This window comes from Arachis duranensis, chromosome 10 (assembly GCF_000817695.3).
Source record: "Arachis duranensis cultivar V14167 chromosome 10, aradu.V14167.gnm2.J7QH, whole genome shotgun sequence".
In the NCBI taxonomy this organism is placed as follows: Eukaryota; Viridiplantae; Streptophyta; class Magnoliopsida; order Fabales; family Fabaceae; genus Arachis; species Arachis duranensis.
This window is the reverse complement of record NC_029781.3, coordinates 86,916,758-86,932,439: the sequence shown is the minus strand read 5'-3', so window position 1 is coordinate 86,932,439 and position 15,682 is coordinate 86,916,758. Positions and strand designations below refer to the sequence as shown.

Here is a 15,682-nt window from a genome sequence, read left to right as displayed (position 1 = left end):
CTCTCTCTCGCTCTCTCTCTCTCTCCTAACGCTTTTGAAGTAGGAAGCAGATGTGTAGTTTTTGCATAAATACTTAAATTTGTAAATTATATTGCAAAGAAATATTACGGCCTGATAATCTGGTTCAGAATTTTAAGTACATAGTAGTATCTTTTAACCGGCCTTTACAAAGTAGGCATAACACATCTTGAAAATTGACTAGGGGCAAGAAAAGGACTTCTTATTAGAGGGGGAGATGTGCTAGAACGCTTGGCCAGTATAAATTATATTGCCCTTGACAAGGTAAATTCCAAGTCCATGGACTATTATCGTTGTCTCACCCCTCCCCTTTTCTCCTTCACTAAACATACATATGCCACTATGTTTATGCATGCGTAATAGGGTAAGGATCCATACATGGGTGTCATTGCAAATCAAGATTCGTCCTAAATAACTAATGACATTAATAGGATGAATTTCTTACACTGTTGGCTTAAGTTAAATATTTTTTATGAATAAAGAAGGAAAGGCTCTCTAAGTACAAAAGTAGTAGATTGACTGAAACACTCCAATTTCAGACCGGAACCCTCACCAAAGGAAAACCAGTTGTCTCCTTGGTTAGCTCTATTAATTATGGAGAATCAGAAATACTTCAGATTGCTGCTGCGGTGGAGAAAACAGCATCTCATCCAATTGCAAAGGCTATTATCAATAAAGCTGAGTCATTAGAGCTGGTCCTTCCAGTTACACAAGGGCAATTGGTAGAACCAGGCTTTGGAACATTGGCAGAAATAGATGGGCGTTTAGTTGCAGTTGGATCTTTAGAATGGGTCCATGATCGCTTCCAGATTAAAATGAACCCCTCTGATTTAGTGAATCTCGAACATACTTTGATGAATCATTCATCAGAGACATCTTCAAACTATTCAAAAACTGTTGTCTATGTTGGACGTGAGGGAGAAGGCATCATTGGTTCTATTACCATATCTGACGTTGTACGTGAAGATGCTCAATCTACCGTAGCAAGGTATGTTTAATGCTGTTTGTGTACCTTCAAGCAAAAATATTAAAAAGTTCTATGGCATTATACAAAATGCACAATTAACATTGTCATGTTCATTTGTAAAAAGAAAATATTGATTTTTCTTTTCTTCTTGTTTACTTTCCTATTAACGGGATGCAAATTGATTGCACAGTTCTTCTTGTAGGATTTAATATATTTATGAATTCTTGTTATGCTACATTTGTTCTGTATTGGCTGACTTTTTTGCCTTTGATTGGAAGACTCAAGCAGAAGGGGATTGAAATGGTCCTGTTATCAGGAGACAGGGAAGAGGCAGTTGCAACTATAGCACAGACAGTTGGGATTGGAAGCTCTCTCTCTCTCTCTCTCTCTCTCTCTCTCATTCTCTCTCTCTCTCTATGTATATATATATATATGTTGGCCTTACTCAAATATGGAATCATTGTATGGTAAAAGTTCAGAGTTCATAAAGTGGTGGCAAATTGATGTGCAATACAAGGTGTTGGTAGCACTTAAAAGTTGGAGATAATTGAGCGTGCTCTTAGAATTCAATAAAATGTTGAGCACCCCCTTTTAGAGTGTGTGTGTGTGTGCGTGTTTCTTGTAAAAATTGACTTTCAGCTAAGATAAAAGGCATTTACTGCCACGTTCCTTTTTTTTCCCCCTCTCTTCTCAAAGGTTGGTGATGGGATAAATGATGCACCCTCTTTGGCTGTAGCTGATGTTGGGATTGCTCTACAAAATGAAGCTCAAGAGAACGCTGCCTCTGATGCTGCATCCATTATACTTCTTGGAAACAAAATTTCTCATGTATGACATTTCTTTATGCCGATTTATTATTTCACATTTATGCATAAGAAAAAAAAGAATCATCAACTTTTCTGCTTTCACTGCACTTCATTTCATATGAGAGATGCAAATATGCCATGCTACAATCTCGAAAAATCATAGTTATAGCTAATGCCTTTTCTATTTACAGGTTGTTGATGCACTAGACCTTGCACAGGCAACCATGGGAAAAGTGTACCAAAATTTATCTTGGGCGGTAGCCTACAACGTTGTTGCCATTCCCATTGCTGCTGGAGTTTTACTTCCCCAATTTGAATTTGCTATGACACCTTCACTATCAGGTAAGCAACACCTTCACATATTAGCGAGACAAATAGTTCTATTAGCCCCAATATATTTGATCTTGTTTATTAATGTACTTTTCTATCACCTATTAAGTGTTCATTTATGTTTGTCACCCCTGATATTTGATCACAGGAGGGTTGATGGCTTTGAGCTCCATCTTCGTGGTTGGCAACTCGTTGCTTCTACAACTTCATGGGTCTCAGACCTCCAAAAAGGCCACATAATAAATCTATTTCCATCCATTCAAACATGGATATGTACAGTCTAAAAGATGCATAAGAGGCGGTGTGATCTTTATAATGACAGTATGAGTACAAATTTGGCATCCATGAAATAATTATATCTCAGAAATCCGAATTGTATTTGTGACCAACAAGCTCCTTTTTGTAAGTTATGGCTATCTATTCAATGTTAAAAGGTCATGAAGCATGGACTAATATCATGACACACTAGCTGCACTTGGTGCATTCAAATAGGTCTTTGCTTATATACTTTGATATTTAATGTATACAATTACCAATTTGTAGTCAATATTTATTTATGTAAAGCTGTAGGAGCAATAAGAGATTATCAAAGTTTGTAAGAGGGCCATGGCTCTCTTTTTTGCTTTTCTTGGTTCAACCTTCTATTATGTATCATTGTAAAAGTAAAAATAAACAGTTCTTTGTTCTGTTTTTTTTTTCAAGGTTGTCCGAGCTTTCGACGAAAGAACAAAAGTAAAATGAAGAACCAATGAATTTGTTACAAAAATAAATTTGCAATCTACAAGGGGGGAAAAAATTACAAAACTCTCGCGTACATATGTACAAAAATATTTACATTTTATCATTTATCATCCCACATTCATTATCCACAAAGTCAACTCAAATACACACCCTATTTACAAGGGGGAAAAATTACAAAACTCTCGCGTACATATTTACAATTAAATCAGAGATTCATCCTACAAATTAAATCTACATATTTACAATTGAATCATGGTATAACTATTCCAGATGGGTATCGTCCAGCACAAATCTCTCTTAATTTTAGATGGAGCCAGTAAATCTCTGCCTGAATTCTTGCCTTTGACCTTTCATCTTTTGATTCCATCGTTCTCTTAAGTTGTGAGATCTGCCTTACAGTGCTTTTGATCTGCTAAGCACATCAAAAGGAGCATCTTAAGCAATACATTATTAGCATTGCATATGATAGCTGAAAGAAAAAACAATGAAATTTACCTTCCTGTAAGGCCATCGTGATAATCCTTCCTTACGGCAAATTTTCTTCACAACGGTGGGGCAGATATTCATTTGCCTCGATGCTTCCTCAATTGGAAAATGAAAATAAGGGGCAAAATCGTCCAATTTCATCTTCCCCGCTCTATCCCTCTGTTCCGAAAGAGATAATCTTCTAGGAGCCTTTCCTGATGCTCCTACTCCATTGTCAGCCACTTGTTCATTCTCATCATCTACATTACCCATTAATAAAATGTTTGAAACTTAACACAACATAACATAGCATAACATTTTGCCAACAGGGAGATAAAGAACAACCTGAATTGCTTGCATTCAAATCGTCAGTGTCATCGCTGAACTCTTCGACCCATTCAAGTCCAGTGCATAGGGCCTCATAATAAGCAGATAGTGGATCTTGCAACATAAAGTACCCTGCTGCACTTTGTACTCTGCAATACTCAACTAGGAAATTCTTCACGTCATCAATGCTTCTCCTACAAAAACTATCAAAAATTGAAATTTGGTCATAAAATATCAAATAGAAGAATAATAGATTGCATGCATGAAGTTAATTGTTGAAAAAAAAAAAAAAACATACTCGATCATTTGATATTGAAGGTTGCCAGTGGAAACAAAATCCCCATTCACAGTAGGATGTTGAATTGCATGAGAGATCAAGCCGGGCCTTCCATGAATCTCAACTTTCGTAAAGTTAAATCCTGCAATTAATTATATTAGTAAGATATATCAAAAGAAACACGTGATAAAATTATATAATAGAAAAAGTTAAGTCCATACTCCATACCATTGGTGTGAACAATTTCTCTGAGGATACTACAACAGCTACAAGAAAACGGGACTGGTGGTAGGGGCCAATGGGACAGCGTAATTGTATTCACATCGTTGTTGAAATCATGCGACGGACCTTCTTCAGAATGCACTTGTAACAAAGGAATTGATTCGAAGTTATTCCCTCCTGTTCCTCCAACAGAGTTATTATCTTGAATCATCGGATCAAAAGTTGGTTGGAGATTAGCCTCTTGAATTCCATTACTCTTTTGTTGAGAGTGCCTGGATTCGGTTCCACTGGAGACATTGGTAAGATCGAGAAGAGTAGGGTTGGAAATGTTGAAAAAACTCGGACTCAGTGGAGGAGTATCATATGGATCATGGTACGGCACAACAAAGTAAGGATTATCCATGGTTATTGAATCTATTCCTTGTCCTTAATTGCAACTCACTCACTCTCCTCTTTCTGTTTTCTCTCCCTCTTCTCTAGAGCGAAGAGAAGAGAGAAAAAAGAATAGAGTAGAGAAGAGAAAGACTGAAATTTGAATCAGAAATAGAAAATAAATTTTCTAATAGATTATATACAAAGAAAAGACGGTTAATGACCGTTGGAATAATCCAAGTAGCTTTTTAAACATGGAACGAAACATCGCACTTTTTGAAATATCGTTTATATATTCACTCTCAGTGTTATGCTTAATCCATCCTCTACTTCAAATTTTTTTTATAATTTTGATCATTTTTGTAATATTAACGCATAAAAAATATATTATATATAAAAAATATATTCCTAGAATTTACCGTATTTTTTAAAATTTTTATATAAATTTTTTTGATAATTTTAACATTAATTTACGAAATATATTTTATTTTATTTTGTTTAAAAATTAAAACAATAATTAAAAATTATGGACACAGAGTACCTAAGGTACTCTAATATACTATATGAGTTGTCTTTGTAAATCGAATTGAAAAACAAATTGTATCTCATTGAAGGTTTGATCATTGATCATTTTAAATTGGTCCCTTTTTTTAACAAAGCAATTATTGTAAATTATATTCATTTAATTTTGTGATAGTCAATACAATTTTGTTCATTAATATTTCTATTATTTTGTTCACTTAATTTTTCAGTCGAATTGCTGTCTACCTAAAGTAAAATTTGAATTGAGTGCAGTGATCACTCAACCAATTTAGGTTGATTATTCATTAATATTTTTTTATTCTGCCTCAACAAAATCAATATCATCAAATAATAAGAATGATGTCAATGAAATAGAATAAGAAATTATTAAAAAAAATATGTTCACAATGTTTGAAGGTTTTAACTCACATAACTAAGTGTTGGACGAAGAAAATGCATTTTTAACTAGTCATAGTATTGATTCTAATTGCTTTAAATTAGGGTCTGAAGTCTCTGTTTCTACTTCAGCAAGGTCTTTGTATGAATCAGCTATAACCTTCCCTTTACTTAGCACATCGGAAGGCACCGTTTGTAAGAGACTGAAACAAAAACAAGTTATTAAGAATATATCTGTCAACGTGTAACGAACAAATCAAAGTTAATTAAAATAAATTCACCTGTCAATAGCGATAAGCGCTGTATTGATTTTGTCTTTCATTGATTTGACCGAGGCTTCAGGATCCTTTCTTGAAGCATGCAGAAGCAAGGAATCAAGTTCCTCTAGCGACCTTTCAGAAAACAGAATTTTGTTAGTTTGGATAGTTATGGAAGTTATAAAACTCTGTTATCAGTGAAAATTGAGTAACAAATGAAAATACCTAAGACATTCGTCGACGTTGTTAAATGCAGTTTTGCCATTTCCACTGTCAAATGCATACTGCGCCATCTATAAAACAAAAATTATGAAAGTTTTAATTAATCTTTAATATACAAAAGAAAGAACAAGAAAATGTATGTAAGAAATTCTAACTTACTGCGCGAATGTTTACACGAAGGGATGCTGCAGGTCCAGAACGAATTAAAGAGCGGCATAGGCCAAACTGGGGTTCATCACCCTCTATTGTTTTTTCTAATAAACAAATCCATATTATATATAAGCATGCATTACAACCTTGTCTAGATTTCCGATTCAAAATACAAGCAATCAGTTTTTGTCAAAATTACCCAAATCCTTGATCTGGAACCGTGTAAGTATGACAGCTGGCACATACGTTTCTAGAGGATCAAGCTTTTTTCTACATAGACAGAAACTCAAACTATATGATTAATAAAAAAGAAAAAAAATTCAAACCAAGAGTATGATATATAAAAAATAAAAAATATTGCTACCTCTTAACATATTTATCGAAAATATTTCCTTCAGCAAGAGCACCTACAACAGTGCAGAAGATACACATAATTAAGAGTGCTAAATATGAGATGACATAAGATAAGATGAGAGGTAACGTACCGTTAGAAAAAGTGAGAAGGAAAGAAGAGAGAGCTACGGAGATAGACAGAGATCGACGACTCTCGTGGCAGTGGAATCTAACTGGTGGTTGCAGTGAACACCTCACTGTCATAGGCACACAGGACTGTTTGGCGTTGAAAGTTGATCGGCGTCGGAAGTAGTTGTTGCTGCTAACGTGGGCAGGAGTGGTGGCAAGTGACGCCATTTCCACACAAACAATGGCAGGGAGGCTACTGTCGTGTCCGCTGCTGCTTATCCTCTAACTCTGAAAAATAAATCTGATCCATCTGTTATAAATTTTCAATTTTTCTCAAAATATCCTCCATAAAAATAATCAAATTTATAGAATATAATTCAACCTAAATTATATAATTTGATTCAAATAACTAATTAAGAGTTTAAGACAGTGCATTATACATATTAGGTCAATCTCTTTTAAAACCAAGAGATGGATAAAGTAAAAAAAATTATAATTAGAGTAAAATTTATTTTTTAATTTTAATCATTTTTAATATTTAATAATTTTGTCCCTAACATTTTTTTAAAATATTAAAACTTAGAACAATAATTAAAGATGATGGAAGCAGAGTACTTACAGTACTCTCTAATGTATTATATGAGTTGTTCTCATAAACCCAATGAAAAATAAAGTTGTATACTTGTATCTCATTGATAATTGATCCTTTTAAATTTGTCCATTTCTTTAATAGAATAATTATTGTAAATTATATTAATTAATAATATTACAAATCAATAAAATAAATAAATTGAATAATTAATGAGAAGAATATAGTTTTTTAATTAAAAAAACAAAAAATATTCTTCATATTTTGTTTAATTTAATTTTATCTTTAACATTTATAACAAATTTTTATTTATTTATTCATTTAATACTTTGATAGTCAATATAATTTTGTTCATTAATATTTCTATTCTATTTCATCAAAATCAACATCATCAAATAATAAAGCTGATCTCTATGGAATAGAATAGAAAATTACTAAAAAAAAAAGTTAACTCACTATTAATTATCCAAAAAATTAATATAACTTTCCAAGAGTAGGACAAGTTGATTGAGTTATGGTCGTTGTATTATTGACTTAAATGTTGAAACTTATCTTTTTAAGCAACAATTTAATTTTGAGTTTTAGTTATAAATTTCTAATGCTTTTCAGTAGTGTATTTTTTATTTTTTATTTAATTTTCTTTACCTTATTTTTTTGTTTTGATTTTTTTAGTCCAATATAAGATTTTTCTGGCTACATAGACCAACTCAATGTCTGGTCTAGTGACAACAATATATACCTTGCTATAAAATATATTGGGTTCAAATTCTAGTTATAACTAAAAGGTTGACATATGAAACTCATTGTAACTTGATTAAAATAAAAAAAAAAAGCCTCATGTTAGTAGGCCGTATCCATTAGAGCTTGGAAGTTTAAATTCTTGATGATGCTTTTTACTTTCAGTAATGGATATAGTAATGGATATTGCATAGTTGGGCGATTAATATACGATTAGGCAGGTAACTAGCCTTCATTCCTTTGTAGTGCTGATATTGACCTTCGCTTGCCAACATCCTAACTTTTGCTAAACGCCAAATTTCAGTAACCATATCATTAGTCAAACGCCCCTGTAAGATCTATCAGCCAGATGTTCATGACTTTTGGCTACCCGGTGAAATTATTTGTTCAATTTCTCCGTACATTAATGTTATTGAAGAAATTTTTGAAGATGATAGCTTTTTGGGAGCCAGATGTTGTGTCGGATCTGGCCAAATTTTACTGATCTATATATATGTTGGGAAAATTCATCATCGGCTTAATGTTGCTATTAAGATAATATGGACACTAAAATTAATCATCATCAATATAAAATATATATTAAAATATAAATATATATTAAAAATAAATTAAATTACATATATATTTATACATAAGTATGTTAATAGTTGATTATAGCGTAGAAATGATATTTTTTTACTCCTGCAAAACACATTATAATACCGATCTAAGTTAGTCTTCATACCTACTAATTAACGAAAATTCTAAGCTAACCTATTAAGATTTAAAGAACTATCATTTTTTTTTCCTTCTTCAAATCTACCCTGGTGATGGAGGATTAGTGATACTATGGATGAGCTGCATCATTTCTTAGGGCGGTGGAATCCGGCATATTGACGGTTGCGGCTGTGCCACAATAATGCAGATCCGCCACGGAGAAGGACCGCCAGGCCGGAAGACTCCGCTGCAGAGGAGAGGAAGGGCCTGTGCTGGCACCGGACAGGCGATTGCGGCGATGGAGTGGCGGAAGCGACCGCGGTGGCGTAGGCGACCTTGAATTTGAACTTGAGTCCTCGCTTGTAAAACTACTAGTACTATCGTAACTACTAACGGCAAAGGCAAGAGCCAGAGCACTTCTACTTGAATTCATTGACATTGTTCTCTTGGAGATTCCACCACCGTTGCGTCTCAACTTGTCCCAAACGTGGTTGAAAGCCATCAAGTTCCTTCGCCTTCTGCTGTAAGCATTTTCCGCTTTCGCTATGTCTTTGACGGACGCAGAAGAAGCAGCGTCTGCTAGGCTTGCGAAGGACTTTGATTTTCCATTGTAGAATTTTGAGATCCCCCTCCTGCCAAAACAAGATTCATCATTTTAACCCTAGATTTAAGGAAACCGTAAATATTTTGTAAAATTTCTCAATAATATCATCTGGATAAAGCCAAATACACACAACATAAAGAAAGAAGACGAAGAAACAATATCTGAAGGGTAAAAAATAGAAAGCAGAGGCAGTTACGATTACCTAATAGGGAGAACCTCTTCAAGAGAGTCCATCATATCGAAAGGGCCATTATAAGCACTCTGAACTTCATTCTCATTTTCTGCTATTCTTTCATTCTCTGACGACACATCGCTGTTCTTTCCGATCGACGATGTCGTTGAAGATGAGCACTTATCATCATCGTCGTCGTGATGTTCATCCTTTCTTGAATCCAGCACCGCTGCTGATGATGCTTCAATGTTCATCATGTTAGTTTTGTAATTATACTATCCAAATTCACCGATATCATATGATATACGAAATGCAGAAACGAAGAAGAAACCAAAAACGTTAGTTGGAAACAGAGAGAGAGAGAATGGGTTGCCACTTAACCACGTTGTGTTATGTTGCTGAGTGCTCTCTTTTTATCTCTTTCGTTTTCTTTTAAATTATTTATTTTAGTAGTATAAATTAGGTTTGCTTTGCACTTTATTGTTAATTGTTATTATTATTTAATAATTTATCTCTTAATCTTAATCTTAACTGAAAATTGGATAAAGTATCCAAGGACGGATGATCCCGGGTTTCTTCTTGTACTTGAGTTCTTTTCTTTCTTGCTATGTTAATGTGGAAGGCGAAGGCCTGACCTTATCCTCATCCACTCCACATTAACACGTCAGCATAGTTACCTTCCTTTTTTTTAATATTCTATATTAAAATTTGAAAAGGGTGCGGTGATCCAGTGCTTCGCATTCTTCTCGTAAACGTATTGGGATTTGTTAGCTTTTTGCCTCCAAACATTTTTTTTAATAACAATGTGTATCCGAGTGTGAGTTAAGAATTAACGGGTTAAGCAATGTAATTAGTCAATTCAAACCCGTTTTACATTATGTTCCGTCAAAGAGGATTTTTTTTAGGTATAACTCGTCTGCTAACGTCGAACGACCTCTTTTTTAGATAATAATAAATATTTTTTAGAATTTGAATTGGAGCATAAAATTTACAAAAATATTTTGACGCTAAAATCAGTATGTATCTTAAAAAATAGAAAATAATAGAGTTGGTGTGTATTTTTTTGATATCTCTTTTTTTATATTTTATAGATTTTTTTGTAGTTACTTTTTATAGGAATTTTTGTAACTGCTTTATTATTTAGTATCCGAGTTTATATACAAATTTCGCAGAAGTGGTCCATATGCTCAGTCCGATTTGTTAAAAATATTTAAAAAATCTTCGAAGTATATTCGAATTGTTCCAAGATATAAGGGGAGAGGACCATAACTCCCAAATTTGGCTTGTTATATATAATAGGTCGTTTTTTTAGCAAGTTGAGATTTTAAAAGATGATGTTATATTCATATATCTCGGAATGTTGTTTTTACTTTGGTTTGATTATACAGCATGAGTTCCTAAACTCAACATACGTCGTTTCATTTATTTGTGGATAAGCTTGGATTTTTTTTTTTTTTTTTTGAGAATGCTTTGATTCTTTTTTTTTTTTTTTGAGAATGTACAAAATAAAGTGCATTTAATTTCATGTGGTATTTTTCGAGGGAGTCATTATCACGTTGGCCAATAGAAAATGAACAGTTTTAGAAATAGTTTATTTTGCAAAACGTGCAATAAAACTTCTATTTGCTATTTTATTACTTGGTATTTGTTGAAAAGGGATAGTTTTTATCTGCTGGGTTTACTTGAAGGAAGAGAAATGAGTTTGAAAGATTATTGCCTCTCTATTTTTGTCTCTGTTATTCTTTTTGTGTTCTATGGCTAGGGAAAAAGTGGTGGTGGTAAAAGATGATATTTATCACTAAGTACATGTGGATGTGAAGTCTCATGCGTCTGTGTTTAATAACACAAAATCACTTTTCTCATTTAGTGGTGATAGTTGGGTAAAAAATGGGACTAATATTGGTGTGGAGACTGGAGTTTTTTTCGTGTAATGGAGAAGATAGAGTTTGTGAGAGGAGAAGGGACTGGACTTATTTTTCCTTATACTTTCCTATTCTAACAGAACTAAAGTTAAAACTTTCATTTTTCTATTTTGAATGTACTGTGCTGACACAACTTAACTGTGCCCCGTCACAATTACACCCTAATTCGTTGGCTTTTCTTCTAGCTTATGAACAATTGATGGAATTTATTGAGTTTTCTCCCTCTTTAAATGTCTTCTTTTCACAGTTTCAAGCTAAAGATGTTCGGAAGGGTACTTGGATTAATCCTAGTAGTTTTTCTAGTAATTTCATTTTTTGTTGTATAAATCTTCATTTAAAAATTTTAAGGTCATGTTTGTGAAAATTCGATCTTCTGAAACTGAATATCCATTTTTTTGGATGATGAGTTGGTTGAAAAATTTTCCTTTATTTTGGTGCCTAGAACCTATGCAAATTCTTGAGGTAGTAGAGAGGAGTGATGAAGAAAACTGATTTTTGAATTTTTGAATTTAATGCTTTTTGGTTGGTAAATGTTTGTCTATTTTTAAAATGTTGAAAATGGAGGCAGACGAGAAAGCTCTAAGCGATGTTTTTAATATATTTTGTTTTTGGTTTTCTGATGTTTGGATGCGTGATTTTATGTTAGGTGGAAATGTTTCGACGTTTACCTCATCGCGGTTAAAGTCGTTTTTGACTCAAAAGAAGAGAGGGGACAAGGATAGTGTGGCTATGGGTGTTGAGGGGAATGCTGGTGATGCGGCTCAATCCAGTGCTCTTCCGCCACCACCTAAAAGAAAAAGGCCTAATTCTAAGAAGTTTTTGGAGATCTTGTCAGAAAAAGAGTTGGATGTGGGTACTAAGTTGGAGCTATTGTTGAAAAACAAAAAAGACTTCATGGTTTTTCTGATGGTTTCAGCATTCAATCACTTTTGAGTGAGTAATTCCCTATAATTGAGTTAGCGGATAAGGGCACTCAACACCCTGGCAATATTAGGCTATTGAAGAGGGTGGATAAGGAGGCAGTTGGGAGGTATATGCAGGTATGTACTTAAGAACGTTCTTAGTTATTAATGTGTACTTTCTTTGGTCATGACTAACTTGTGTATTTTCCAGGTGGTTACCTCGGGGCTGCTATGTATAGGTCGGTCAACGGAGCTCATTAGAGTGGAGGAAAGGACCCTTACTGAGAGGTTGGCAAATCTGGAGAAGACCTTAAAGGAAAAAGATGAGGTCATAGCTAATATTACTGCAAAAATAAAAAACAGAGAAGAAGAAGTGACAAAGTTGCAAGATCAAATTTGGTTGCTACAAGTCAAATGAAGAATTTCGATAATGAGAAAGGAAGGATGACTTCTGTAAAACCCGGTTAATTAATGAATAATTAACTCATAAATTAAAATGTATTAAAAAAATTAGAAACATGATTTTCATGGTTTAATATGATAGAGAAAATTAAAACGAGAATTTCGACACTAATTTTAAAAAATTTGGCCCAAAACTGGGCCGAACGGGCCGGACCAAGCAAAATGGGCCTGTATTGGACCTAAGGCCTAGCCAAGCCTCATTAGACAAAAGGGCTCAGCACCCTCTTCTACCCCACATAAGCAAAACACTCTGCAACACATTGGGGAAGAGAAGAATATATCACAATTTCTCCAACCCTCACTTGATCCTCAAATCCTTGTAACTTTTGATCCGGAGCTCCGATTGCTGCACCGTTTGCAGCCACGCGGCCGCGGCATCAAGTTCTACAACGCCCACAAAGTTGTGTAAGAGGTAAGATACGTTTTTCTTCAAGTTTTCTCAGCCCTTGATTTTGAAATTATGGGGTAAAAGTGTTAAAATTTTCAGCTCTTTGATGATATAAGATCCAATTAGCTTGAGAAAAATGCTTAGTCTTGCCTCTTTGATCCTTGAGTGCGGTAAGAATTCTCAACCCTTGTGAAATTCTTGATTTATTGTATATGGGTATTAAGTTGCTATGTTTAAATGTGATATTATGGAATAGGTAGTGTATATATGTATATTGGAGCTTGGTTAAGGTTTTGGAAAGCTTGGAAGTAGAGCTATATGCTGGAAAATTTGTTGGTGAGGCGTTGAGGCCTTGAAAGCTTGAGGATAAATGAATTGAGAGTGTTCCGAGTTTGATCAGAAAATTGGCCAAGGTGTGGTTTCGGTTTTTCATATCTAAAATATAATGTAATGTGAAAACTTAGGCTAGTGACCCTAGGATAGGACTTGAACTGTTGAGGTTGATGATTTGGTTTAAAATTGATTGTTATGCACGTGGTTAATATCCTTGGACATTATGAATTGGTGCTCTTGTTGATGAATATATGAATTGTTCATGATATAGATTAGGTTGTGTATAATGATTGATGAATTTGAAGTTGATATGGTATTTGATATGGATATTTAATGAGTTATATTGATTGTTGTGAAATTAGAAAATATTGGGTTGGAACTTGATGAAAATGGAGAATTGGTTGGATATGGATATAATGAGGAAGTTGATTATGTGGATTTAGAATGTTTGATTTTGAATTGGTAAGTTTGGGTTGGTTTTAAAAGGATTTGGAAGTTGTATGGTTTGAAATTGGAGGTTTACAAGTTTTGTGAAAATTGTGATTTTGGTCTAACTTTGATGGAGTATAACTTGGTCTCCGGACCCCCGATTTGTGTCAAACTTCTTTAGAAGTAAAATTTGGTCCAATATGTTTACGCCGTTTGAAGAACGGAGGAAAAATATTTCAAAATGAAGAAGTTATGCTCAATCAAAATTTGGTGTACAAAATTGAAAATTCTGAACTTAGTAACTTTTCAAAACTTCTGCTATGTATGCGTACGCGAGGGACACATGCGACGCAACCAGTGGTTATGGCCTCAAGGTCTCACGTACGCAGGGTGTGTGTCGTGTATGCAAGAGTGGCATTTTCTTGGTTGTGCACGCGACCACATGGCACGTGACGCGAGCGATCAATTTGGGTTGAGGAGCTCGCGTACACGAACCAGTGATGCGTATGCAAGAAGTCCAATTTTGCCAGGGTGTGCACGCGAGAAGGGGCACGTGACACAAGCATATGCTATGGGCCATGCTCCTTGCGCACGCGAGCCCCTATTTTTCTGCAACTATGATTTTTGGTTTTTAATACATTCCTCCAACGTTTAGATCCCTGTTTTCTCTTGTTTAATGCATGATAGGTAGTTTTTGGGTAATGAAGCTTAGTTAAGGCTGTAAGGAAGGTAGCTTGTGAATGAAGTAACGGGAAAATTAATGATGAATCAAAAGTAACAATGATTGCATGAGTTATTAAGGATGATGGTGGAAGTGCTGTATATGCCATGAACCGAATGGCTATAATTTTTAATGAATTTTGGCTGGTTATGAATTATGTTATGAGCCGGATGGTTGTGATAAATATTGATTTATGGCTGAGTATGTATATGAATATGACTGTTGATTGATATACTTATAATTGTGCTTTCTACTTGTAACAACTGTATATACTTATGTGCTCGGGCCGGATATCTTCGCAAATCAGGTCTTGAGCTTTGATATCTGTATTTTGGCACTCTTTTGTATATATATCTGTGTTAGCTTATCTTTTATCCTGTTTCGCTTACGTTATTGCATTCGGGAGTGTTACACTTTTCAATTTGACAATTTTTGCTTTATCCTTCTCTTCAAAGGCTCCTAGTTAAAAATCTTTTTCACTATTAATATATATAATTTTACTTATAGAGGTCGTAATACCTCACCACCTCTGTCTTATGACTTAAGCATAATGCTTTGTGTGGTAGGGTGTTACAACTTTCCAAATTCATGAGTTGGAAAATGAAGTGCTGGAAATGTTCGCTTCTGGCTTTGATTGAGCTGTGAGTTATGTGGTGACTGTTTTACCTGAGTTTAATGTTTGCAATCTGGACATGACCAAGATCATCGTAAACGGAAAGTTAGTTGATGATGAAGCTAGAGAACCTGAGGACGAGAATATGGCTATTGTTGAAAAGAAGTCTTAGTGACTCATTTGTTTATAGTGTATTTTATGCGGACCTTGTATGTTGGTCTTTTGATATGAACTTGTTTGAATTTCGGCCAATCTTTGATGTCGGTTCTATCTTGTAGTTTGAATATTGGCCAAACTTTTACGTCGATTTATTTTGTGAATAGTAATGAATATTTGTTTATTTTGTTGTTGGTAGTAGGAATTTTTTGACAAATATTGGAATTTTATTATTGATAGTATATGATTGACAAATAACATTCTGATTGCTGAAGGTATGGGGTGATCGGCCTCGTTAAAATCTATCCGAGTAAAATACTATGCGGGAGAAAACCTCGTGACCAGGAAAAAGAGTACCGCTCTGCCCCGTCTTTTACAGGATTTCATTTATAGTATAAACGAAGCGATGATATGTTCGATGTA

The 15,682-nt window shown here is 34.3% G+C and overlaps 4 protein-coding genes and 1 long non-coding RNA gene across 5 annotated transcripts in view; 2 read left to right on the top strand and 3 right to left on the bottom strand.

The window, feature by feature from the left end:
* The window catches only part of LOC107470661 (copper-transporting ATPase PAA2, chloroplastic), a 9,177-nt gene extending 7,358 nt beyond the window's left edge, over nucleotides 1-1,819 (top strand). The window contains exons 13-16 of the mRNA XM_021133127.2: nucleotides 203-282; nucleotides 558-1,006; nucleotides 1,264-1,423; nucleotides 1,682-1,819. Coding sequence (XP_020988786.1) covers nucleotides 203-282; nucleotides 558-1,006; nucleotides 1,264-1,423; nucleotides 1,682-1,819 — 827 coding nt within the window. The remainder of the gene's footprint in view (nucleotides 1-202; nucleotides 283-557; nucleotides 1,007-1,263; nucleotides 1,424-1,681) is intronic.
* Nucleotides 1,820-1,987: 168 nt separating this feature from the next.
* On the top strand, nucleotides 1,988-2,822 carry LOC127742614 (uncharacterized). Its single transcript, XR_008003959.1, has 2 exons — nucleotides 1,988-2,133; nucleotides 2,270-2,822. It is a non-coding gene; the product is annotated as an uncharacterized LOC127742614 (long non-coding RNA).
* A 164-nt stretch (nucleotides 2,823-2,986) lies between these two features.
* LOC107470643 (uncharacterized) lies at nucleotides 2,987-4,650 on the bottom strand. Its single transcript, XM_016090038.3, has 5 exons — nucleotides 4,160-4,650; nucleotides 3,953-4,073; nucleotides 3,673-3,857; nucleotides 3,358-3,587; nucleotides 2,987-3,271 (listed from the first exon to the last, which is right to left on the bottom strand). The coding sequence occupies exons 1-5, from the start codon at nucleotides 4,554-4,556 to the stop codon at nucleotides 3,113-3,115; spliced, it is 1,092 nt and encodes a 363-aa protein (XP_015945524.1). The 5' UTR covers nucleotides 4,557-4,650; the 3' UTR covers nucleotides 2,987-3,112.
* Nucleotides 4,651-5,414: 764 nt separating this feature from the next.
* On the bottom strand, nucleotides 5,415-6,843 carry LOC107470633 (uncharacterized). Its single transcript, XM_016090035.3, has 7 exons — nucleotides 6,558-6,843; nucleotides 6,437-6,479; nucleotides 6,272-6,342; nucleotides 6,082-6,176; nucleotides 5,926-5,993; nucleotides 5,725-5,835; nucleotides 5,415-5,646 (listed from the first exon to the last, which is right to left on the bottom strand). The coding sequence occupies exons 1-7, from the start codon at nucleotides 6,760-6,762 to the stop codon at nucleotides 5,517-5,519; spliced, it is 723 nt and encodes a 240-aa protein (XP_015945521.1). The 5' UTR covers nucleotides 6,763-6,843; the 3' UTR covers nucleotides 5,415-5,516.
* Nucleotides 6,844-8,508: 1,665 nt separating this feature from the next.
* LOC107470632 (protein OXIDATIVE STRESS 3 LIKE 1) lies at nucleotides 8,509-9,742 on the bottom strand. The gene is made up of 2 exons (XM_016090034.3): nucleotides 9,364-9,742; nucleotides 8,509-9,189 (listed from the first exon to the last, which is right to left on the bottom strand). The coding sequence occupies exons 1-2, from the start codon at nucleotides 9,588-9,590 to the stop codon at nucleotides 8,688-8,690; spliced, it is 729 nt and encodes a 242-aa protein (XP_015945520.1). The 5' UTR covers nucleotides 9,591-9,742; the 3' UTR covers nucleotides 8,509-8,687.
* Between the last annotated feature and the right edge of the window lie 5,940 nt (nucleotides 9,743-15,682).